General features: G+C 42.3%; 1 protein-coding gene across 3 annotated transcripts in view; it reads left to right on the forward strand.

Moving 5' to 3' along the window:
- HDAC7 (histone deacetylase 7) overlaps nucleotides 1-27,291 on the forward strand; it is a 348,234-nt gene that overhangs the window by 221,712 nt on the left and 99,231 nt on the right. The window contains exon 1 of one of the 3 annotated variants that reach the window (XR_015877084.1): nucleotides 596-1,258. The exons of 1 other annotated variant lie outside the window; for it this stretch is intronic. Coding sequence is in view for 1 of the 2 variants with exons in the window: in XM_088465962.1 (XP_088322088.1) it covers nucleotides 1,135-1,258 (124 nt within the window). In the remaining variant the exon portion in view is untranslated. Of the gene's footprint in view, nucleotides 1-595; nucleotides 1,259-27,291 lie in introns of those variants that run through there. One more of the 3 variants, XM_088465962.1, reaches the window with a different exon arrangement.

The following is a 27,291-nucleotide window of genomic DNA, read 5'->3' on the forward strand; positions in this document are numbered from 1 at the left end:
AAAAGTGAAAGTTAGATTTAGGATTGTTTAGTTTGTCCCATTACTTTTGGCCCCTTAAAAAGTGGGAGGCACATATAGAAACCGTTGTAATTCCTACACCGTTCACCTGATTTGGATGTAATTACCCTCAAATTAAATCTGAAAGACTTCAGTTCAAGCACATCTTGTTTGTTTCATTTCAAATCCATTGTGGTGGTGAATAGAGGCCAAAATATGAAAATTCTGTCAATGTCGCAATATTTATGCACCTGACTGTGTGTATGTGTATGTGACATATATATACATATATATAAATATATATATGTATATATATATATATATATATATATATATATATATATATATGTATATAGAGGAACATAGTGAGGAATGAATCACCAAGAGAGGTGACTGCTGCCTGTATGTAATGAGGGAACATACATGCCACCGCCCACAGTACATGTATGTCACTATTGTCACACACACATGAGGCAGCAGCAGCTACTGTGCTGTTCCTGTCCCCAGTCCTTTCAGCAGATGGAGCCCTGAATCTGGTCTATAAAGTAGGGACAAGCAGAGGGCTGAGTACTGATTGGGCCCCGCTGCAGCCAACCCCGGAGTCCCCCGTGCGGACAATGCACGCTGCTATTGTGTGAGAGAGAGCGGCCGGCGCTGCTGACTGACGGGATCGGGGCTATTTTTGGCCGGGCTCCTCCTCCTGCTGATCTATTTCTGTCAGGCTGAGCTCGGGGCAGCAGCATCGGCAGCGGCCGGGACACAGCCAGAGACAGCAGCCGGGACACAGCCACCCCGGGCTGAGATCGGGACATTTATATTCCTCTCCTGCAGCGTGCCGCCCCCTCCTCCCTGCCCGGGCAGCACGGGAAGTCCCAGCGTTACACCGGCAGCATATCACCGGCACCACTTTTACAGGCAGAGCCCCTCTTAGCTGCAGCTCTCCCCGACACTGTCTGAGGGTCACGGTGGCCTCCAGGAGACCGGCCGGACTGTAACCCGCGGATATGAGGCACAGAAGGGGCTCGGTGTGAACCCCCCTCCCCGTGTAGCGCATTACATTGGTCTGATCGGTCCCAGTGACCCCTCAGCACAGAGGAGCTGGTGCCCGCTGCTGCCACCATTCACCCACCCGCCTCCATGCCTGGGCTACATCAGATGCTGAACACTATATACGAGGCTGATTCCGCTTCTTCCACGGGTGGCATCAGGCGGGGCGCTCCGGGGCTGAGGTACGGGCAGAAGAGCGGCGCCCCTGGAGCAGGTAGGATACATTATTATTAGTATTAGTATATTGCTAACACTACGGCTAACCAGCTGCTGCGGGACCGGCCGCAGCTCCAGGGACACCGGGATCCTAACTTTACGAAATCTATTAACTTGCATTTCTGCCAAACATTACTTAACGAGTGGTAAACTAATACCCTACCTAAAGCACTGTTTCTGCAATGAGTGGGGCACTAATACCCCAATGCACTGTTTCTGCAATGAGTGGGGCACAAATACCCCAATGCACTGTTTCTGCAATGAGTGGGGCACAAATACCCCAATTCACTGTTTCTGCAATGAGTGGGGCACAAATACCCCAATGCACTGTTTCTGCAATGAGTGGGGCACTAAAACCCCCTTTCACTGTTTCTGCAATGAGTGGGTTTCTAATACCCCAATGCACTGTACCTGTAATGAGTGGGGCACAAATACCCCGATGCACTGTTCCTGCAATGAGTGGGGCACTAATGCACTGGTTCCCAAACTGGATGCCTCAGGTTGGTGGTCCAGACCAGTACCAAATACAATGACTTTTAGTCAGTGTAATTGGCAGCCATTAGCTCTGGTTTTGCCTATCAAACAATATGTGGACAAATAGAAGTGCAGCCCTATTAACCACCACATAACTGAACCTAAGGGTGACATATAAGCACAATTGACTTCATTTAAATTTTGCTGAATTTCTCAATAAGACACTTTTGGTCGTGAAAAAAATACTGATACTCTAGGAACTTGTGCCTTGAAAAAGATTGGGAACCACTGCCCTAATGTACTTCTCCCAGCCACTGACAAATTTATGGTATGAAGGCCCCCGCCCTATAGTTTCAAGTTCTGGGCTCAACTATATGTATACAGATCATATTAGAACTAAGGGAAATCTGGCATCTGCAACCTTTGGGACTATATGCAATATATGCAGAAAAGAGTTCCTAGCACTGACCATCCCATCAGATACACTAATCATTCTGTCGCCCACAATGTCAGGATAGTGTCTCTATACCTGCTGCAAAGGAGACAGTGATTCATATAAGCTATGATTGTGTCACAGTGACAGATACAACACCTCTCCTGTATACAGTGGCACTCTGGTAGGAGTAGCCCATGACTCACACATTCTGCCCCTGGGTAAAGTGAAACAGGAGCAGGATGGACCCAATGACCTTTCAAAGCCTGTAGCTTTGTATAAGTATTCACAGAAACAAAGCAGAATTATGCACCTAGATTGCTGTAGTAGCCTACCGTACTGTATAACCTTGATTGCTGTAGTAGGAAGAATCTACTGTATAACCTTGACATTTGCACTTATGCTCCCGGTTCACACGCAAGTGCTGTAAAGTGTAGAACCTACAACCTATACCCCCAAGCTTCCTACATAAACAGACAATACACCAACTGTTATGTTTTGCAATTTTAAAATAGCTTAATAATAGAATGTAAGTATTTTTAACAACAATATTATTAGCCACGCAAATTTAAATTTAGTTTTTCTTCTGCTAGTTTAGCGTTGCCAAGCCCTATGAAACACGATGCAGTTATAAACAGCATGATCTTGGCAATCTTAATACTTTAGATGTTGCAACTTGCTGCTGCAAGCTTTCCTTCTACTATAAAACTTATAACACCTGACATGAGTATATGATATTCCCTGCAAGCATAGGGAGATTGCAACAAAATCCTGTGCTCCTGTGATTACATTTTGTAGGGAAACTGTGTGAATTCTATGTATTCATCTCATATAATTCCAGTTCATCTGTAGCTGTTTCTGTTATGTGTTTGAATGCTCAGGAAGTATCACATGTGAGAAGAAGCAGATGTTGGGGGCAGACATATTTTAGCTTTCTCCTTCTAGGGAATTGGGATCTTTTAACATTACGATGTTTACAGATGTAAACAGAACCTTTCTAGTCATGATGATCAGGGGGAGAGTCAGGGATGAGATTTGCATTCATGCTGTACAATATTTTGCATAATCTTACATGCTAGTGTTTAAAAAAAGGGCTGATGGAGGGGGAAAGTTGAGGAGAAATGTAAAAAAATATATATATTTTTATTTAAAGACAAACGTTAGATGCCTTAACATCAAAACAATTGTAAACATGCTTATGGTATGCACTGTTTTATTTTGAGAAGTAGAATGATCAGATGGATCATGTCATTTGGATTCCATCTTTCACTTTCTTAGAAAAGTGAGAAAAACAGTTTATTAAATATAGGCTTAGGCATTACTAGGTCACAAATTACTATACTAATTTTGAGGTTGGGGGGGAGGGAAATTCTGCATATAGTTACAAACTCTCATAATAAACAGGCAACTAATGTGTTAAAAATGTACACTATTTTATAAATCGCTGACAGTAATGCAGATACCATCTGTAAATCTTCATATAACCAGGGAGAGCACAGAGATCACACAAATCATTACCCTAAAAAGATCAAGAGGTCTGCCTTGCAGTAAAAGCATTTTATTTTAGCTGGATGTGTGTAGCTTTAAGTCTTTATTTTTATTTAATGTTCTTTTACAATTGTGGACGGAACAATTGGTGTTGATTAAATGCAATCTTAAAGTTTCTAGGCACTTCCTCCTGCGGGACAATTATTTTTATTCACAAGCTTCCTGTCTTAAGAGATTTGTTTTGGCCCATACCTGCATTGTTTGAAAAGTTTTGCAGTTCCAGCTTGAAACGTGATGGTATTGTAATAACACCCATATTTACAAAGCCCTGATTTACTATCGGTTATATTATATTCATGAGAACCACATCAACTACTTAAACATGAAAAGGCCTCTACACTTTTCTGGCCCAGAGGTGACTTTCATTGTAACATTAAACAATGAAAGCAATCTCAGAGAGACAGTCGCTCTGTGATCGTGTGTGTGTATATGTGTGTGTGTTTGTGTATGTATGTATGTGTGTATGTATGTATATATATGTATGTATATATATATATATATATATATATATATATTACTATTGCACCTTATGATATCACTTAATACATCAATATTTATTATTTTGCCTGTAGTTTTCCTTTAATAATGTCTTAGAACTCTGAGCATAATTCCATCTGAACCATGTGCAGACATTATAATATAATCATGGTGTTTTAGTCATCATTGCCACTTTGTTAGTAGGTTCTTGCGCCTAATTTAAATACGTTGAATTTGAAATATATTTATTTTTAACAATATTTTGAAGGGGTGGACAGTTTGCTTAAACTAGTGCTAGGGTTTGTGAACATACTTTCATCATTGTACTTGTTTTGCAGCCTTTTCTTTCTTTGTACCCTTTGTATTTCTGTATTTGCTGATTTCTGATAGAAGCTTCAGAGATGCCATAGCCTCCTATAATAGCAGCATCAATTATGCTTGGAAACACACTCCAATTTCTAAATACAGTCTCTTAAGTAGAACTAAAGTTTGTCTGTTACACAAATGGCTAGGGAGAGCACCGCAGTTTATGGGATGTCATTTAATTGAATTAATTTTCTGAGGCAGATAGTTTTTTTTTTTTGGTTGTTGTAGTCACAGACTGTTCTAACTTAGCTTGTACCGTAATGGTGCATACACACGGTCAGATTTTCCTTCAGATTTGTACTACAACAGTTTTAAAAATCTGACATGTGTCCCTGCAACGATGAACGATGCACGTTCCCATTTGTCAGATAACGATATCTGACATCTGATGTGTTTGCAGTCAGATTTGGTAGATTTTCATTCATTTTAATACTGTCAAAAATCGTTTGTAGTTCATGAAATCGTTGGTAAAATCGTTCGTCGTTTATCGTTCGTAGTTCATCGTTCGTCGTGTATGCACCATTAGCAGTAATTACTTGTATGGGCTTCTCATGGCCATTTAAGATCACAGAGTGTATATGGATATGTTAGATTAGGTCACATCATGTTTTATCCAAAATGAAGTCCTCTACCAGTGTCTACTACATAGGACAGTTACATAAATAAGGGTTTTGTTGTGGCAGTGATGCTACAATATTAGCTGCTGATAGCATGAAGCAAGATTGGTTGTTCAGGGGGGTTGGGTAGAGGATCCTGGCGGTCAAAATCCCAACGCCGGCATCCCGACAGGGTTAGGATACCGACACCTGTCGGTAGGTATCCTAACCCTTCCTCTACCCCTAACCCTCCCACTACCCCTAATACTCCCTCCCAGCATCCTCCCCTCCCCCTAGTGCCTAACCCTTCCCACCCTCCCAGTGCCTAACCCTCCCTGTCCCCCCACTACTTACCTTCAGGATGCCGGTGCCGGGATTCTGACAGGTGTTGGGCTTCCGGTGCTGGTATTCTAAGCCCTAGCATCCCATGTGCCTGTATTGTGACTACATCCCGTTCAGGGGACTGCACCCCTTCTCCATATGGGATCTTTCACTATTGTTTTTATAACTTTAAGTGCATACTCTGCATGTGGTGGGTTTCTTTAGCTTGTATTAATGGGAGTGGTGTAATAGATTAACAGTGAATAGATCGATATAGATGCAACAGAGCATCCTAAAAAGGTCCTTACAGTTGCAGAAAGCAGCCATAACTCATCCACTCTCCAGGTGCTATACAATGTGGTAGACTTAGAAATGATAAATGATTAAAGTATGTATACATTGCTAAGAACTGAACTGCAGTGACCTCCTGAGTTGGAGTAGAAAAGGGAATATTTGGAATGACAATAAATACAGTAAGAGGGGCTGGAGTGCTTGTTGTAGGACCAGGCTCACAGCACATCACAGTAATTCTCAGTCACTGGAAATGGTAAAACATTTCCGTGTTTGCGTCTCTGCTATTACATAATGCAGGTTTTGTGACATTTTAAGGTCTTAAGTGATAAATCCAATCTAGAAACAGAGAATGTGATGTCAGACAAAAAACAACAACTTGCACAGGTCTGTCCTTGTTGTTTTGCTTTTTTGGGCTTCTGTAATGATGTGTGGAGGTGTCTCAGGATAACAAGCGATGTTTGGCATCAAACTGTTACAAGATTGCTGAGAGCAGCGATTAGTTGCACAAAGCCAATGTAACATGAATTGGGAGGAAAAAAGATGCATTGTCAGTTTCTAGAATAAATGGTGCAAATCAGGTGATAAATGTCATCTAACCACAGGTGACAAAATAATCCTTTTACCAATTTATTTTTTTCTTCAAGTGCATGTAAGTGTATATCAACATGGGAGCAATCCATTCCATTGTCACCGTACCAACTGCCGCTTACGTCTGCGGTGCGGAGCGATGGAGGTGCTTCCGTTTGGGTGCTACAACACTAACCCTGGAATGTACTTTTATTTATTTTATTTATTATCGGTTATTTATATAGTGCACACATAATCCGCAGCGCTTTTACAGAGAGATTATTTGGCCATTCACATCAGTCCCTGCCGCAGTGGAGCTTACAATCAATGTTCCCTATCACATGTACACGCACGTACTTACACACTAGGGATAATTTTTATTGGGCACCAGGTAACCTACCAGTATATTTTTGGAGTGTGGGAGGAAACCGGAGTACCCAGAGGGAACACACGCAAGCACAGGGAGAATATACAAACTCCACACAGTTACGGCTGTGGTGGGAATTGAACCCACGACCTCAGTGCTGTGAGGCGGTAATGCTAACCATTACACCGTCTGTGCTGTATTTATGCAGTCCTGGGCAGTGACTGGAAGGTGAAAAGATATTCCGTCTGATGGGTGTGTTGCAGGAGTGGCTGCAGGTGGATGGAGAAGCTTAATGTCGTACATTGGAGCCCATAGTCTGATGGACATTCTACACCTAGTAGGAGAATGGTGCATGTCCCGATGGTGCTTCTGAGCTGCGACTGCAGATACACATAGTGGGCATCACAGCCTTTGCGCAATCAGACACACGCTTGTACACCGGGGGAAGGGCTTTACTAGCATTAGCATAAAGTCATAGACGTGACTGCGGCAAAAGACGGTAAAGCAGTGGCATCAGCGTGCGACTCAGAATCAGCGCCTATATCGCTGCTGGTGCGTAGTGTGCATGCACAAGTGTATCCAGAGAAGATGAACAGAATTTAACATTTTTGCAAACTTTCTTCAAGTGCCCATTCACACATTTCTGCTTTAATGAATGTATAAAAAGTACTTTAACTTACATCGGGTAAGAGTCCTTAGTACTTTTTATAACGTTGCATCCTTAATTGCAATGATGCCTTAAAATTTTAAGGATGCAACATGGGGCACTAAACCAATGGATTGTATCGGTATAAGAGCAATTCTTGAAAAATACACGTAAGAGTCCATCAAAAGGATCTAAAAAATAAATTTCACACATTTTGGGGCATATTCATGCAGGACTTTTCGCCGGCGTCGCTGGTTTTCAATGCGGAAAGGTATTGCGCCGTGCCTGCTTTTCCCGTATTCAATTAGAAATCGGCGAAAACGGGAGCCAGCGAAACTGTAACATGCGAAAAGTCCTGTCATATTTGGGGAAATCAGCCTGACACCCCCCAAAAGATGCACTGACATTGGGGTTCACTCTAGTTACCCCCGAATAGCCCTGCTGAATGGGGTACTTAAATGCTCTCAATAGCTGCTTTTTTGCGTCTTTGCATAAGTGGTGAAGAATCGCATTTAGCAGTTTTTTAGGCTCAAAATAACTAGTCCCATCAAATCTGGGGTACCTGAAAATGGGTGCTAGCATATTTTTAAGTTGCTAAAGTGTAGTTTTCAAACTTGATTGAAAAAACCACCTGCCGCAAGCACCTGCAAACTTAAAAACTCCTGGGGCATACTTGGGGACCCTCCTGGAGTCGATTTTGCTAGTTTTTAAGTTTGTCCCCCAACTTTGGACTTTTTCACAACCAAAAAGAGAGTACTTTTTTGGGGTGATCTTAAGACTTTTTTAAACGCAGTTTACCTTTGGGGGACTGTCCCAAGGGTGCAGGGGGGTTCCCGCAGCTTTGCATCTCAAAACCCCAATACTGCACTTTTTTTTTCAACACCTATTCATAGGCGAAAATTTTTCGCAGGTCTCATTGCATTGAGTTTCCGCACTGGCAAAAACTCTTTGGAATTGAATACGGAGCAAACTTTTCGCATGTCGAAATGACGTCACTCGCGATACTTTTCTGCAGCAACTGACTTATTGCGGCTATGTGAATACGGCTCTTTGTTTTACCCATTTTCCCAGCACATATTTGTGAATGAACGGTAGAAGTAACTCTCCTAGTTTTGCCCATTCATGCATGCTTCAGCTGTACAATAGGCATGGTCTTAACTTTTCCATGAGGCAAATATAATAATGTAGTCTTTGGACAAAGTATCAGTTTGCAGAGAATCAGGAATCCTGAAACCCCACTGAGCTTTTCAAAACAAACAAATGATATTTCCGCAGCTTTTAGAAATAATTGATTGACTAATCTCATTTGCCCGGCCTTCAATGGGTCTGAATATGATCACTTGTGTTAACCAGTTTGTTTTTTAAAACCACGCCAATAAGAGCACATTGTAAAGAGATCACTGATTATAGTGTGTATTACTCATCTGCACAATGACTTTGCTCCAAGTCTTATCATTGTAACAGATTATCATTAACTCTGCTCAATTCTTAAATGGCCTATCCATTAGGTAACCAGAAAAACTCCTATCTGCAAACATGTGGAACCTGACGATCGTTGTCAGGTTGACGAGCATGTTCCACAGATAGTCGGCATCGGCAAGGATCCAGCGTGCACACGCATCACTGGTCCTTGCCGGCTATCCATTAGACGACTTTCTGAACGTTCCGACCGAAACCTCCTGGTTTTGGTCGGATCGTTCAAAAAGTTGTCTAATGGATAGGACCCTTCACAGGTAACCAATGTGTCTGTAACATTCAGGAAAGACTAAAGTTATGTGATGTGTGTACCCAAGGGGTACCGCATATGGATTCAAAGGAAGCTTTGGTCTGTGACACACAACTCTAAATGTAATTTACTGCACTGTATGTATGTGTGTGTGTATATATATCTCTATATAAAGATTTGATTTGTCACATTAAATTATCGGAGATTTTCTCTTTTTTTTTCAATTAAATTTATTTTTAGGTTACAGAAACATTTCTTTTTACTCTCATAATATACTATTTGTGATTGCACATTAGCACTACAGTCTTTCAAATAAAACTCTATTGCGTGAAAACTGCAGTAATATCAGGATTGAAATTGCCCTATAATATTAAACTTTCCAAATCAGTAGATAATTGTTGTTTCTTCTATTCTCATATAAATGGTCCTGGTGTTTATCAAACATGCTCACTTATTTGTGCAAGATGAATCTCATCAAACAGGTGTATAAATCATGACTAATGGACGATAAAGATATCAATCATATCGTTCATATCGTGCATTTTTCGTATGGTCGATATCGATATTGACCATCGCCCGTGCATGCAGGCCAACCTGGTCGATATTGACCAGGTTACTATAGTCGTTGGTGAGTTGGTGGTGTGCTGGATGATCGATATCGATCGTACAGCACACCCGGGAGATCGAACAACGATATCGTTATCATTGTCGATTGTCCCGTCTGTACGCACCATTAGATTAAAATCGCTGCATTGACTCTGGAACAGTTAAAAGATTACTCAACCATGAACAAACATCCATGACCTCATCTTATGACAGGAAAGTGTGGAAACTGAAAAGTTCAGTCTTAATTCAGGGAGGCCAGTAGGGAGTTCCAGTCACTAGAACATAGCTACTGTCATGCTATGTCATTGCTATCTATGAAAATGATAATGCTTTCTAGTCAAGCTATATATGCATTTACCAGCATAGGTCATAAGCCTTTTACAGATAAAGTCCAATGTATTTTACCTGTTAGGTGTCAAGGCATCAATACCTTTTAAACATTATGTATACTAATATTATAAGAACGTTGTCCATGTTTTTCTGTTCCAAGGTGGCGCAGGACTACTGAGCCGATTTTCACGAAAACGGCATCATTTGTTTCATCTCAATCCGTCAAATTAAAGCTGAGCAATAACAGAAACAAAATGTATTCACATCATCAATGCAAGATATAGGTGGGGGAGAGGTGCTTTCGGCCCATGTTCACTTGGATAGGATAGGCTACATAGCAGTCTGTGCACAGGGCACACAGTGACATTGGTATGATTGGCGGGTGAATAGGATAGGCTACATAGCAGTCTGTGCACAGGGCACACAGTGACATGGGTGTGAGTGGTGGGTGAATAGGATAGGCTACATAGCAGTCTGTGCACAGGGCACACAGTGACATGGGTGTGAGTGGTGGGTGAATAGGATAGGCTACATAGCAGTCTGTGCACAGGGCACACAGTGACATGGGTGTGAGTGGTGGGTGAATAGGATAGGCTACATAGCAGTCTGTGCACAGGGCACACAGTGACATGGGTGTGAGTGGTGGGTGAATAGGATAGGCTACATAGCAGTCTGTGCACAGGGCACACAGTGACATGGGTGTGAGTGGTGGGTGAATAGGATAGGCTACATAGCAGTCTGTCCTGCAGTGCGCAAGCGCAGGTTAGCATTGCGATCACGCACACGGATAGAAAGCCATCGCAGATTGAGAGACAGGAGGTCAGTGTTTGGGGGTGGTGACAGGGAAGTGGTCGGAGAAACGCCGGAGTGTCTGTCCGTGTGAACACCGTTTGACGTGCATAAATTACCCACTGCGACAGCATACGCGGCTTGTGTACTCACTGCGTGCGACGAGACTTGCAATTTCTGAGAGAGGTCAGAGCTGCTGTAATTCTTCGCAAGGGGTCGATGTATACGCAGGACTGCGAGCTCTTACGGATGTGAGAAAGCGGTAGTGGGCGTCTCTATGCTGGCTGAGCGGTTGCACACATTAGCATATTGCAGCACAACTGCGTACAATTACGCAACCGCGATCGCAATAGTGATTCATGATGAAGCAGGCCCCTTGTCCACAATGCAAATCATGCTTGTCTGTTACATGTATGTAGACTGTCACTGAGTGATGCCTGTCCATTGGGTTTGTTTTTCTTGTAATGCCTTTATTTATCCCCTTTTACAGAGTACAGAAGAGTTTTATTGTATTTGGTCTAGTTGACGTTGTCGCACCAAATTTGATAAACTTTTATTTTCTGGCAAGGAAAACATCAACCCTAGCTCAGGGATCAACAGAAAACGGATGTTTTAGAATTGAGCTGTATAGTCTTCTGGGAAATACATAATTAAGAGGATGACTCTTTTTAGTGGGCAGGAGTCCATTCATATAACGTAAGTCTGCCACCTGTACCTGGGTGCGCCTTGTATTACAAGGCCTGATTAGTATTTAAAACATTGGGTAACAATGCCCTAGAGGTGCTCCAAGTTTTTAGAGTGTTACCTTACAAAACTTGGTGTAAATTGGGCAATATTAATAACCTCAAAGATTAATCCATCCTGTATTAACACCTTCCTACTGTTTATCTGTATACCTAATTATGTATAACCTCAGAACACCCAAATAGCCCCTTTTGGTGCCCTACAGACTTTGCAGCTTACCCGCGGCACATGCCCCAGCCACAGACATTTTCACAAAGTATACACTATGTCTTATTCACATTGCTAATTCAACAAAAGTACAATGCAAGGGTACCCTGAATACTGTCACTGGGATTTCATGTAGCTTTTGTGCGTGACTCAGTCGCTAATCCGGGTAAAAAGGCAAAAGACAGAAATCCAAAATGAGTTCCTTGCGCCAGGCATCGTTATGCTTCATCTGCAACTTTATACCAATTAGGCGGTAAGTAGAGGTGCCGCTGCAGAAAACACAGTGCTCCGTTGGCGGCACCATCGCCACCCCCCGGCCCTTCCTTCTGGCTTTGCAGGGTGCCTGGAATGGAATCTTGCAGCCAGGATCACTGCTGTGGCACCACGGTAGTATCCTTTAGATGCTCCTGGCAGGCACCCTGCAGTCTGTGCTGCTGATTGGAGCATCCTCAGGACGCTCCTCAGTGCTGCACTTACCTGTGCTGCCGACCCTGCACCCACCGCGCGCTGTAATATTGTCATGCGCTAAGGGGCCCGGCCAGCACCGGGCGTTATTTAGCCCTGTTATGGCGCTGTACCTAGGACTCTAAAAGCGAATATGTATGTAGTTACGATGCAAATTGTATGCAAAATTCAGGAAAAAGTACAGAAATCTCTACTCATGCCAGAGCATCTAAGTGCGCCATATTGCGTGAAAAGGATAGATGGGTGAGGACACATCTGTATATGTTAAACAAAATTATCAGCAAACAGACTAGAAAGTTGTATATACAGTATAAATAGAATTTAGGCCCTGATTCAGACCCACTCGCAAGCGGCTGTCCACTCGCAAGTGGGTCGATGTTGTGCACTGCGCATGCGCACGACGGCGGGAGCTCCGTCGTGCGCATGCGCCAGACGCGACGAGCGAAGGAAAGTCCTTCGATCGTTGTGTCTGATCAAAGGGGGCGTGCTGTCGATGTTGATTGACAGCACGCCCCCTTTGGTGGGCGTGTCGGGGGCGTGCCTCCCTGACGGGGGCGTTCCCAAGGGAACGCCTACCGTCAGAAGCCGGCCCACTGACATCACTAGTGATGTCAGTGGGAGTGATTTTGGCTCTGATAGAGCCAAAATCACTCCGGGCCTTGCGGTTGAAAACCTCAACCGCAGGCTCCGGCTCGCAGTTTCGATGGTCGCGATGGTCACGACCATCGCGGCCATCAAACTGCACGCTCGTATAGGCTGTGGGTGGTGACCCACAGCTATACGAGCGTCCAGGGGGACGCTCCATAGTTATGGAGGACGGCCCTCATTCAGAGCGTGCGCTCTGCTCAGAGCGTACGGCTCTGAATGAGGGCCTTAGTCCAGTCACAGAATGGATGGGTGCAGCCAACCTGGGAGCTCATCCATACACTGCACGATGTATGGAAGCGATCTTCATTCACTGCATGAAGTCGGTATATTAGACACATTTAATAATAAATCCAAACAATCCTGACACTTTTCAGCTCAACCATTATCATTCAAGTCCATACACTGAACAACAATTCTTCAAATCAGTCAGCTGGTTTGCTCGATTCTCATGCAGTGTATGGCCAGCTTTAGTTGGAGCACAATAATACCCCTTTTACATCGACATAAAAATCCCGGGTTGATGCACGTGAATGTGCATCAACCCGGGATTTTTTCAGTGTAAATGTGGATCCAACTCGGGTAGTTTACAGGGTTGGCCACAGGTTGTGGCACCCTGCAATGTAAACTGCACAATCCGGATCACGATGACCCAAATCGTGCCGCATGACGCCCAACTGGCTAGCATCAGTGGCGCTTCGAGATTACATAATCTCCAAGCAACGCTGCAATGCTGGAAGAGCCGGGTCACTGCAGACCCGGGTCTGGTGTGAATATCCTGGGTCGGCACCGCAATATGAAAGGGTTCTGTGCTGGGTCTGATCCGGGTTAGAACAGTGTTCCAATTCCCGTATCAGACCTGGCACTTTGGTGTAAAAGTGGTATAACTTGACTTCCACAAGCTGCACCATATACACATTGATTTTTTGCATTGAATCTACAAAGTGAAATTGCTCCTATGATAAGTTTGTTGATGTTCCATAGCACCTCTCTTATATGTTACTGTAGGATAGACTCCATCTGCTGCATTACTGCATTATATTTATAACCTTTTTTATTAACCTTCCATGTGATTTAAAAAAAAAATGGCATAGTAGCAGAAAAACTTGCTATTTTATATGCATCTAATAAGACCGTTACCATGAACAATAGATGCTATGTACCCTGCACAGAGAACTATCATTCATTTGCGCATATATTGGCATGGGTGGGTGTACTCAACACTGCTTGTGTGATCGGTTTGCTTATATACGGGATCCGGTCTGAAGATCTACAGTAAAAAGGTAGACAATGTCTAGATAGACACCAGATGTTAGACAGTCAATAGGTCAACAGGGACAAAAGGTTGACATGTAAGAAGGTCGACATGTACAAATGGTCAACAGGGTCAAAAGGGCAACATGAAAATGGTTGCCACAAAAATGGTCGAAACATGATTTTTTTTTTTTTGTAGTTAGGCACTTACCCCAACAGTTAGGCTTAGGCTTCAGGAGGGAGGGTAGGCACTTACCGAAGGGTTAGGGTTAGGCATTAGAAGGGAGGGTTAGGGTCAGGCACCTATCCTGACAAGTAGGGTTAGGCACCAGGAGGGAGGGTTAAAGTTAGGCACTAAAGGAGGGTTAGGGTGAAGATTTAGAGTTAGTAAAAAACAAAACATGTCGACCTTTTCACCCTATCGACTATTTGTACCTGTCTACCTTCTTACACGTCGACATTTAGTGTATCAACCTTTTCCCCTGTTGACCTTTTGTCCCTGCAACCTTTTGACTGTCTAACTTCTGGTGTCTTTCTAGACATTGTCTACCTTTAACTGTAGATCTTTCAATCCACACCCCTTATATACAATGATAATTTTTTTCTGTGTTGCTGCTTCTAGAAGCAAAATAGCCACTGAAAATTTAAACAATTAGGTGTTCAGCAAATCATTTCTAAAACGTGAGTCTGCTGTATCTTTACATTTTTTTCCGCAAGTAGAGCTTTATGGGAAAGATATGCTAAGCCCTAGGGTCCCATTTATTAATGATTTCATATGCAATGCCATCTGGGCATTACATTACCACCCATGTTCATATTGCAAAATGCGATCATAGTGCCGGGATGTATCATTAGGCATCCGCAAGGACAGGGGCTCTGAAAGGAGCCCGTCTCTACGATGTGCCCAGAGTGTCGTTGGGGCTACTACGCATGTTTGGCCTCCATTGCCGGGGGAGGGTCACTATGGAACCCACTCCTGGTATGTTTTGCGATGTGTAACCCATTAGCTACAATGGGCTAACGCCATCTTCAGAATGGCGTTCGCTGCGGAGGGCAAACTCCGGAATTCATCACATTCTGGAAGTTGGTATCACCCATAGAAACTTATGGGGGATGTGGCTGCCAATGGGACTGGAGGGATCACAGAAGGTACCGGAGATATCTGCTGTGGTCCTTCCTTCATACATCTGGGGGAAACTTAATATTTGCGAAAACGGGTGTTTTCGAGGATTAAGCCGCAATTATCCAATGATAAATGGGCCCCTTGGAGATAGAGATCGTGAAATAAGATAAAGTACCAGCCAATCAGCTCCTAACTGCCATGTTACAGTCTGTGTTTGAAAAATTAGTTAGAAGCTGATTGTCCATAAGACACATCCCCTTTTTGTCATACTTGGGGGCGTGCCCTTACGGACACGCCGGGCAGCCCCCAAGCACTGCAGACAGGGAGAATAGATGCCGGGCGTCTATTCTCCGGCGGTGACCGGGTCACCGCACATTTCTCCTCCTGCGGGACACTGCATCCCGTTGGTGAAGAAGGCACCCGCAGGCTGTGAGGGCAGGGCGCTTTTTGCCCTCCAGAAGGAGGGCAGGGCGCCGCGCCCCGCTAAAACAGCCTAGCGGGAATGCTAGTAGTGCCTCCATATAATGCCCCTGTAGTAGTGCCCCATATAATGCCCCTGTAGTAGTGCCCCCATATAATGCCCCTGTAGTGCCGCTTGTACAAAAAAAACACTTACCTTAATCCCCGCTCTTGCATCCGCCGCCGTCCTGTCCGCCCGGCTGCTCCTCGGGACTATGGGAGAGACGTCATGACGTCTCTCCCATAGTGCGCATGGAGAGAGGCGGAAGCTGGAGTTCAGAAGAGAACTCCAACCTCTGGCTAACGCGGCTCTGCAGGGAATGAGCCGGGCGCCCGCTGGTATTAACATCTCAGCGGGTGTCCGGCTTACATCCTCCCTGCGGCACAGCCGGGCATGTATATGAATCATTCTATATTATAGAATGATTCATATGCATGCCCGGCTGTCCATCCATTACCCCCAGGAATTTAATTGTTACCCCATGTAGGGTAATTTACCCCTGTTCCCTGACCACTGCCGTGTATCATATACAGCAATTGGTATCAGTTCTACTTCAATGTAATAGATCTTCAAAAACATGCAAAAATAATGTTTCCAGGTTTAACATGGTTGTTTTTGATTGTCTGGAAAAGGTGAGTTATAATCACTTATTCCACTCTGTGTGGAATATATATAATATTTTTTTTCCCCTTTTTAAACGAGTTTTAAAGGCTCTCTTTCCGCTACAATACAGCAACTCTATGAGCAGCCAGAAAGAAGCAAAGGCAGCTGTTACTGGCTCGTGTCAATTTAGATGTTTTCCACTGAGCCTTGTAAAGTGGTAATTAATTTATTAAAGCTTTTCTCAGTACGCTTGTTCCCTAATTAGATTAGTGGTTATATAGGTATCAGAGATGGTCTAATTTAAACATGTTCATTTCATTTTTTTTTAACTGGAGTTAATTACTGTAATAATTGAATTTACTTGTTTATAGATCACACACCACCTTCCCTCCGATGCATAAATAGCAGATCTGGGTAATGATGAAATTGTCTGTAATGCATGTTTAATGCAGGTTAGGTCTGGTTTCTCCGTTACCTGTTTTTGTTTAGCTTTTTATAACTTTATTGATGATGAAATTAAAAATACAATTTTTCAGGACTTTTTTTTTATTGCCTATTTTTGTGAATTCCTATTTGGTTTCTAAAATTTATATCAAATAATATTTTAAGTGTACTTGCCAGTTTCTGACAGCGTGGATGGCAGTTTCTGCACATTGTTAGGAAATGGTGATGTCGGGATGCTTTCTTCTATGATGTCAGCAGATAGTGGATTGATAGGCATCATATTGAATATTAGGTTTAAGCAACTCTGGAACCTTTAAATCAGAGAAATCTCGGGAGGATTGAAGACTATCTTGAAACAAGATAAAAGGATTTGCGTAGTGTCTTTTAGACTTTTCACCCCAACAGTGGGAGCGCTGACTTGCCTACCTTTTTATGTTCTTTGTGGAAATTGTGATAACCTGTGTGATTTAGCTGCACCTGTACTTTAGCACAGAGAGTATTTTTAATAATTTATCATATTGAATGCTTGCTTTGTCTGTGGGTGATTGGTACACCTAGAAAAGTAAATAAATTCAAAATAATTCATACTTCGCAAACAATGTTTAGAATGTAAAGCATGACAGTTGGTGTATTATCTGACCTCATGTTTATAATGTAAATGCTCTATTTTGCAACGTCTGTGCAAAAGGTGAATAGTAAGCATTTTATGAGCAGGAGGGTGCCAAAAAAGAAAGCGTACTCCCTGAACGGGTTAATGAATTAGGAGAAAAAAGGCTCTGGAGTTCCTGCTCCCTGCCTCTCATCTGTTTAATATGTATATATTCAGCAAAGAGGTGCTTCTCTCTACATGATGATGGATGTCTTTTCAAAGGGTCCTTGGTGCAGGAGAGATATGAGTTCTAGATCTCTGCATAGAATGATGGATATTTCTGCAGGGTAAGTGGTTTATTTACCATTTCCCTCCAAGACAAGTACTAGCCATTCTATAATCACATGGGTGGGCTTCTGCTTCAGCAAGTAGAGTCCTCCCTGTACAGTGTGAATTAATGTCCCCTGCTATATTCATGCCTTGGTTTAGGCTTTTCCCCAAGTCAATTCATGTACACCCTCCTGTCAATGAATTCCCCCTTGTTATTAATTAGACCTTTGCACCTCACGCCCAATTCATTATTAGCTGCCAACTTCAGATAATGTCTCCCTCATTATATTCCACCTCCATTCATTTAGGGGTCTATTCATTATGTTAATTATCGGGGTCCGAACCCCAATAATTATTCCATCTTGCTGCGAGCGCCGGAGCATTTCATCATTGCTCCAGCGCGGAGACAGCTGATCCGAAAATCCGCCGTCTCCCCAAATGCTTTCACTGCTCCTTTTGGAGCAGTGAGACAAGTGCGGATGCGTGTCCTACAGGTCACGTATGCGCACAAGAACGCCGACGTCCGGCGGAAGGAGCCGGACAGTGGCGGAGGCATATGAAAGGATCCCTCTTCACAACCTGTACCTTCTTCCCATAAGGAAGGAGCGGGTTGCGATACACAAGCGGGAGCAAATGCCATCTGAAGATGGCAAATGCACCCGCAGTCAGGCTTTGAAAATATTGTATTTTCAGACCTTGATGAATTCTGTCCCCATACTAGTGTCAGCGGGACATCCCGCAAGAGAGAAGTAAGCAGGAGATCACTGTGATATATCCTGCTTTACCTTCTTGAAGAATGGCCCGATAACTTAATTTCTACAATTGCGTAATTTTCACCTGCTTTTGTAGAAATTAAATGATGATGAATAGATCCCTTAATCTCAACTCATCAGTTTGTTTCTGATCCAGAATTCACACACACGCACAAAGACACACAGGGTCTCGCACACACATGTTTGTGTTTGACCTGCATGCGTATCATGTTGTGCAGTATTGTATCTCTATATGTGACCCTGTTCACTTGTGTGTGAGACCCTGTTTGTCTGTATGTGTGACCCTGTCCATGCACTGAGACCCACAGAGTGTCTCACACACACATATAAGGGTCACACATGCACAGAGACACGCATGATCTGACACACACACATGCACAGATGTGTCCACAGATATCTATACTCCACGCTCTACAAGTTACGCTACACATAACACGGGAGCTCTGTGTGACTTTGTCTTTCGTGCGGCTTTTTACTTTCAAATGCGTCTTATTTGAACAGTAATGCACACAGCACAAGCAGATTCTGCTGATTAAAATGATATGCAGCATGTCTATGTTCTGTGTGCGACTGTGGGTGTATCTGCATGCGAAACGCTACGTTACAGTGTTACAGCCTCTGACACTGTAACGTAGCAATTCGCATGCAGATACACCTGTAGTCGCTCACAGGACATAGGCATGCCGCATATCATTTTAATGCTGCTTGTGCTAACTGCTTGTGCTAACTGTTTGCATCACAGTGCAAATAAGGCGCATTTAAAAGTAAACAGTTGCACGAAAAGACACTCCGCGCTACCGAGTCACACTACACTGCATGGCGCGACTAGAAGGGCTGTTTAACGTGCAAGGAGGCTAGATGTGAGGACACATCTGTACAGAGACACGATATTAGGGGTCAGATAAAGACATGCTCAGAATGACCGACATGCCGACACAGAGCAGAATTATTCTGTTGCCATCTGCATTTTAACAAAAATCTGACACTTAACTTGGTCTGGAAGGGGTGACAACACTCGTCAAGATCCAGATTAAGAATAGGAGTCGGGTTCAGTTTGAAATTAATAGCAGATTTTTTTTTAGATAAAAGTAATTCCAATTGGTAACATGTATAACTTTATCACAATTAAGTACTAGTACAGATTATGGATATTATCTAAGTATAATTCAAACATTTTTTCAAGATCAGTTTCATTGCAAAACCTTAGTGCTTAGAGTGTGCACCGACATTTTCCTTTTTTCTGCATTAGAACTACAGGTCTCAGCATGGTGGCACCTCTTCTTATGATTAGGATGTGCATGTATGTATTTAAGGTACATTTAGCACTCCTACCACCTGCCCCAGGTGATTTTAATTGGTATTGGTCTTTTACATTGCAGTACACACATTTAAATTGGCTGTATTAAAGGGAAGTTCTAGATAAATGTATTTAATGTGTCAGTATTATGGATGTTAGGGACCTACCTTTATGAGGTTCACCGTGACGTGGTAGGTGGGCAAACATCTTTGGCCAAACATTATCACTGGATCCTCACTCTGTAAACTGTCCAGTAATCTCTAAGTCGTTCCTGAAAACACATCAACAGGGGAGTTGATCCCATTCTCTAGCGGCGCCTGATCAGGAAAGACAATTGTGTCTATCTTCCCATCTATCCATATAACACTTCCTCCATACTTCTCCTTATCATGCCCTTAATCTTTGGGATCATCCACTGACCTCTGCCCATTAAAGCAGTTTATGTCTGTGTTTGAATAGATACCATCTGTTTGGTGCTCCATTACACTCAATGGGTCACCGGTCCACCTTGCAGAGTCTAAGCAGGGAACTCTTATGTTTTCTCTCAAGCAATGCCTCCTGTATTCATATCCATATACATTTATTAAGTTATGTATAGTATATGCCCTACAACTCTATGCCATGTGCCTCCACTGTACAGAGGAATCTGTTGCCGCCTTGACTTTTAATTCGAGTGTATCCAGCTACAGACTTGTGACGGGAGCAGTACTGTTTTACTGAGGATACATATAGATCAGTCAGCCTTCATACTGGTCTATTTTTATTCCTGAGACCATTACTTCCAAAGCCCCAGGGGAAGCAATTTCTTTTTTCATTCCCAGGGACCTGTGGGGGACTCCTATTTGGGACTACTGTGTAGTCTGTCCCTGCTGTCTCAGATCATTACCAAGTGATCTGATCTCTGGGAAAGACACAGAGCTCTGTCTCAAGCTGCAGGGGATCGTTTTTTAGGAGGGTTACTTGACAGCGTAAGATGTCATGTTGTTGATTCAGTTTGTGCTTTGAAGTAAATATAGCTGCCTGCTCCCTTGAGTGCTAAGTGGTATTTAATTAGATGGTCCACATGCTCCAGTATTACAGCTAAACTAATCCCATAGTGAATGTTTTTTAGCTCCACCTGACAGTGCTCTTCAAGATGAATGAACATAAAAAGCAAATTCAGATTGCTGTCATGATACAACATGCTTCATATTCGTATACAGTAATAGTAATTTAATATAAAGCAAGGGTATTCTGAGACAGTATTTTTCCAGCATCCAAGCTGTTTTATGGTAATATTTAGGGTGTATTTATAGGATGTATACATAAATACAGTATAAATAATATCAAGGTGCCAAAGCTATTATCAATTCACAAATATTTGTATAAGTCATTAACATTTTGAATCATATCAAACAAAGGACAAGTTGCTTTTTTGGGGGCTTATGCAGAGTTGGAAAAAAAACAAAGAACGGAGCTAAAAAGCAGCTGGACCTTGGCAAAACCATGTTACCCTGCAGGTGGGGCAGATTTAGAGTTGGGAAGGGTATGTCCTAGACTCATTCTAGATTTCAGTGTAGTTGTTCGCTACATGCATTTGCCCCCCTTGCATTTTAACATGGTTTGTTCCAGGTACAAGTTTTCTCCTTTTTTTGCAAATTTTTTTGGGAATTTGCTCCTAGCGCTGCAGAAACCGATTATCTGGTAAAACTATGTAGTAGTTCATATTGGAGGTTAAAGCAGATATTCTCCTGTTGTTTGTATGTATAAATGTGTTAAATCTGCTCTATTTTCCTCCAATGAGATAAACCAGTATTCATAAACTGCTAAGCAATAAAAAAAATATATATATATTTTCTTTAAAACATTATTTGGTAGAATTTTCCTGTAAAATAGCTAGGACACAATATCACATAGTCTAGATTAGAATTCTGCAGTGAAATACTATGGGACTGTGCTTCTTTTTGGACATTTATCAACTAATAATACAAAGGAAAGGGAAAATGGGAAAAAGCTACTGCACTAGTCACTATCTGAAATATTGTGTTTTATAACCCCATATTATAATCGCGTAGAGTTCCATCACATCTGGGGGTGCTGCCACAAGTCTTGTTGCCAATATAAACTAGAACATACTTCAAAAAGAAAGGATTGATTATAGAGTGGCGCACATGCATAGAGATTAAATTTACACCAATAAAATATAACTTTTTTTTAATTACATTAAAAGACCTATTACTGTGAAATATTAAAAACAAATAAGGTGGGAATCGTGAAAGGAAAAATAGTGACTAAGTGATACTAAAAAGACACACACTGTATTATAGTGTGTATGCAGAATCTTTTTTCAAACTATTTTATTATTGGTAATTATAACCTCTCAGGAACTTGTTGTGTGTCGTCAGTGGATATTTATCAAGACATTTTTCCATGGCAACTGAACGATGCCTAGTTTACCGACGAGACTGGTGGGAAGGCCAGTTGGATGCCAGTAATACCAGACATGAGCCGGCTTATTGGATCCTGCATGAGCCCCAGAGCTGGATGCATTGTCTTGGGCATTCAGTTCCCGATTCAACAAAAACTCAAAAGTCCATTATCCATGATCCATGATAAATAGGGTCCCTATGCTTCTGTGAGAGCCTTCACCAGAAGGGGGCTTTGATAAACTCTGTGATCCTGAGATAAAGTACTTAGGGCCTGATTCAGACCCGCTCGCAAGCGCTATGCGCTCATGAGTGGGTCGATGTTTGGCCACTGCGCATGCGCACTCAGGAGCCGGCTCCGACGTACACATGCGTGAGACCCGGCTAGCGACGGGTGCTCCGTCGCTCCGGCTCTGAATCAGGGCCTTAGTGTTACATTTATCAAGCTGAGAAAACTTTTTTTTTTTCTTGCATTTAAATGAACAAAAAGGGATTTTTTTCCCCACTTCTCAAAAGTTGGCAAAAGGCTTAACTTGGAGAAACTTCAGACTTCTCTATTTTCTCTATTTTCGATCCAAATTTCATTTTCATACACCGCTATGGAGCCCAAGGCCCGTATTCAATTTGAAGCAAAAAGCCATTTTTGCGTGTTTTTGGTGGAAAAGTTTCGCCGATGACGTCATTTTCGCCTGTTTTGATTTTACTCCGTATTCAATTTGGAAGTCTTTCTGCCTAGGCGGAAAGTCAATGCAATGTAATAGTCGAAAAATATTCACCTATGAATAGCAGGCGGAAAAAAGTGCAGAATTGGGGTTTTGGGTGTAACGTTGCGGGAACCCCGTGCAGCCTTCAGACAGTCCCCCAAAGGTAAACTATGTCAAAAATTTTTTTAAAAAACTCTTAAGGACACCCCCAAAATATCACTTTGAATTTGGGTATGAAAAAAAAAAAGTTGGGGGACAAAGATAAAAACTAGCGAACTTGACTCTGGGGGGGTCCCCAAGTATGCCCCAGGTGTTTTTTTCATTGCAGGTGCTTGCGGCAGGTGGATTTTTCACGATTTTTTCAACTTAACTTTATCAACTTTAAAATATGATGACCCCCATTTTGAAGTACCCCCAAATTTGCTGGGATAAATTATTTTCAGCAAAAAAACCTCCAGAATACTATTCTGCACCACTTATACAAAAACGCTATTTAGCAGCTATTGAGCCCGTTTAAAAACACCAAATACCTTCAGCATGCCAAATCGGGGGAATCATAAGGAACCCCCATGTCAAAGCATCTTTTGGGGGGTGTCAGGCTGATTCCCCAAATCTGACAGGATTTTCCGCTTGTTTAAGTTTCGCCGGGTCCCGCCTTCGCCTACTTTCAAATTGAATACGGCGATACGCGGGCTCTGAAGACTCTGTACCAGCAAATACTAGGTGACATTATTATGCCACTTTATGTAGGCACATTTACAGCTTTCAATGAAAAGGAAACCCTTTAATAGATATGGCAAGATGTCAGTGACAACAGAAGCAATAAACAGAAGCATAATAGCATACAAAGCATAAGATACTGAGGGCACGAGTAAGTACTGAATATTTTCAAATAATGTTTTGGTTTGGCATCGGTAGGTATCGTTTACTCCAGGCCTGGCCAACCTGCGGCTCTCCAGCTGTTGTGAAACTACAAATCCCAGCATGCCATGCCACAGTTTTGCTATTAGGGAATGCCAAAACTGTGGCAAGGCATGCTGGGACTTGTAGTTTCACAACAGCTGGAGAGCCACAGGTTGGCCAGGCCTGGTTTACGCAATCATGATGCCTTTTTAGATATTTCGTTAGTGAAGATGAGCAAGGAGATTTTGTCTATTTCTAGTATTTATAGACTTTATCGTTTAACAGCTGTCAAATTGTTTTGTGAAAGTCGCACGTAAAAAAAAAAAATTGTCACTAATACGGTGTATTAAGCCTTTGTTTACAAATTATATATAAAATAAATAAAAATAATAGGCTTGAAAAACAGTCTTTATAACCAGCTTTATTTGTTTCAGCCATTTAATAAAAATGTGTGGATTGATTTGCAGAAAACTTTATTACTTGCACAAAATTGCCCTAGAGTTGTGCTTATCCTTGTATGCTGCAAAAATCTACAGGGTCCCTTGACACAAGTTGGACCGGGCATCATACCCACCCCAGGAGCACTTAAACTCTGCTGCAGTCAGCAACCAAAAAAGATTGCTCAAGGGTGAAGTGTATAAATACAGTGGGGTTTTTGGTGGATAGTTTTAAATCATCATTATTTTTAAATACCCCCTCTATTTCAAAATGATTCTTTAGCATCCTGTTGTGAATCATGGTTTTAGGTACTGAACCACTATACAGAAATCCCCAGTTGTTTTTTAACATTGTAGAGATTTGCAATAGCAGTTAGACTTGCAGGACGCGTCCCTGCCCCTTTCTCTCTAGTGTAAGCCGGGAGAGTTCATCCTTCCAGTCACAGCTTGCCGGCTTCCCAGCCAGAAACACAGTTAAGTCACGCTGCAGCCCGCCGTTGACGTGTGCATTGCCTTTTAGATCTCTCAGTCTGGTGGTTGTATACGTCATAAAAAAAAAAAAATTCTGAGTATGTTCTGCTTTCCTCTGAAGAATGAAAACACCCAGCAGATTTTTAATAGGAAAGTAAAACTCCTCCCAGCTCCTCACAAACAGCACAGCTTTTATTTCCCTAATTTGTTCTCTTGTTCATTAGAATTACAGAGGAACATATTTTTATTAGGGTTAACATTGTCTGTACTTCAGTACAATACCTACAAATAGCATAGTAGCAAAGCTAGTGATTAGTGAAAGTGAATGATCTGCTCCCAAGAGCTAACACTCTAAACAGGCATTATTACCTATAACAGTAAGGCACAAAAGTGTGTTCCCAGTTGTGAGCATTATGATGTGCTGTGTGTAGATATTGTGACACCTCTTCGCTTCACTGAACTACACTACAGCCTTATTGTGAGCGCAAACTTCCTTTAGAAGTCTCCACTTTATTTTATAATTAGGATGGATCGTATAGTGCGTATGCCCGTTTGCGTGTGCATGCCGGTCGTTCAACGCATTGTCCCTATTGAGACTATTTCAATGAATGACGCCAAGCTGCTACATGCAGCATGGAACGATTCATTGTGCCGCCATTCACCAGTTCCTGTTGTGTGTACGGCGCGCACAATGTATCATTACATCGCATAGGGTATGCACATCGTATAGTGTGTACCCAGCTTTACTTTAAAAGAAAGATTGGAAGCTTTTATTATGACTAAAACATTTGCAGATTGCAACATTTTCAATGTGTAGCAAAAACTGTCATAATATAAATATTTGGAGAAATGAATCAAGAACTAAAGCAGAAGTAACTGTGTAATGTTTAAAGCAATTAATTTGTTTTTTTTCTATTTTTACACTTTTTTTTTGTAAAGAAAACTTCCTCTCCTGCATAATGTTGTACGAATCGTTATTTTTCCAGATAAGATCGTCAAATAAAAGTTTACAAATAAAGTGTGTAGTGCTATTTATACTATGACTACCTCTGTGTAATTACCATGTCCTTCCTGATATTAAGCGCATATTTGCAGACAAAGCCAACAAATAACTTTGTACGTGTACACTTGCAGAATTAAAAATATACTTTGATTGAAATGGAAATATTTTCAAGGTAAAATAAAGTTTTAACATTTTTCTTACAGCTCTTTTCAAACAGGTACAGGAATTTAGTTCCTGTAAATTTCCCAACTCTGTATATGGGTTTTCCTTATGTGCTCCCTACAGATCTAAATATAGGCACTCATTTGTCTTGTCACGTAGATGTGTACTTCATTGCATATAATTGTTTCATGACAGCAAAGAGAGCTTAGTGAAAACACTCAAAGGGCAAAATTTACTAAGCGGTGGTTTCTATTCCATTCTAAACCCCGGCGGTTTGGTGGCAGTTTCTATTCTATTCTAAAACCTGGGGGTTTGGTGGCGGGTTCTATTCTGTTCTAAACCCCGGGGTTTGGTGGCAGTTAGCAGCGGTTTCTAAATGACAGCCCTGTTCTATTCTATTCTAAAATGTGTTTTGATGGCAGTTTTGCACTGGTTTTGACCTTAGTAAATCTGCAGATAGCAAAACCGCTGCCAAACCAAAGTCAAAACACATTTTAGAATAGAATAGAACACAGCTGTCATTTAGAAACCGCTGCAAAACCGCCACCAAACCGCCGGGGTTTAGAATAGAATAGAAACCGCCGTCAAACCACCGCTTAGTAAATTTTGCCAAAAGTATGTGCACTGGAAAATTTGTAGACCTGCAGTGCTTCTTTATAGGGCTGATGCAGACTTGAACGCCAATGGATCTTGCGTGTTTTTGCACTGCGAATGCTCTGGGGCAGAGCACACGCATCTATCGGTAAGTCAGTCAGATATAGCCAGAAGGGGCATGTGTAGGTTATAGTAGGGCGCTCGCATGTGGGCTAAGTTTAGTGAAGGAGTCATGCTCAGTGATACGCATGTATCCAGACTGATTTCTTGCTCCCAGGATAGGGCAGCACCAAATGCGTAATGGTAATAATGACTGCTATAAAACCAAGTGTATGGATGGGGGCGGCGTGGTTGCATAGATGCATACATCTCAGCGTTTGGGCAAACATTACCAATAAGTTATCTGCACATAATATACGCGCAATCGCGCCCAACTCTGCATTGGCCCGTATGTATACAAGTGTATATACTTATCTTCAAAGCGCATTTTAAAGAAACTGCTCGCTTCACATTCTTTTGGAAACTGCACCTAGATTTATGGCATGGCAGATGCTACATGTAATATGCGGAACATTAAAAACATGACACCGACGATTGTCTGTTAACATTTATTTACGGTATATAGCACCAGTATATTCCATTGCGCTTTCCAATTGGTAACAAAGCATTAATAAAGGGACACTTGGTAATAACAGACAGAAGGGGTGATTCAGAGGTGGACGCAGTAGCTACTGTGTATTTATGCTAACGCAAGTTTGCCAATGTGCGTACAAAGACTGACCATGCCCAATGCTCCTGGCTGCTGGTGTCAGTGGAACTGTGTCATTAGATGCAGTCACTGACGCTGGCAGGCCCATGACACCCCTCTGCCTGTTAGC

This window comes from Taudactylus pleione, unplaced genomic scaffold (genome assembly GCF_031769625.1).
Source record: "Taudactylus pleione unplaced genomic scaffold, aTauple2 ptg000065l, whole genome shotgun sequence".
In the NCBI taxonomy this organism is placed as follows: Eukaryota; Metazoa; Chordata; class Amphibia; order Anura; family Myobatrachidae; genus Taudactylus; species Taudactylus pleione.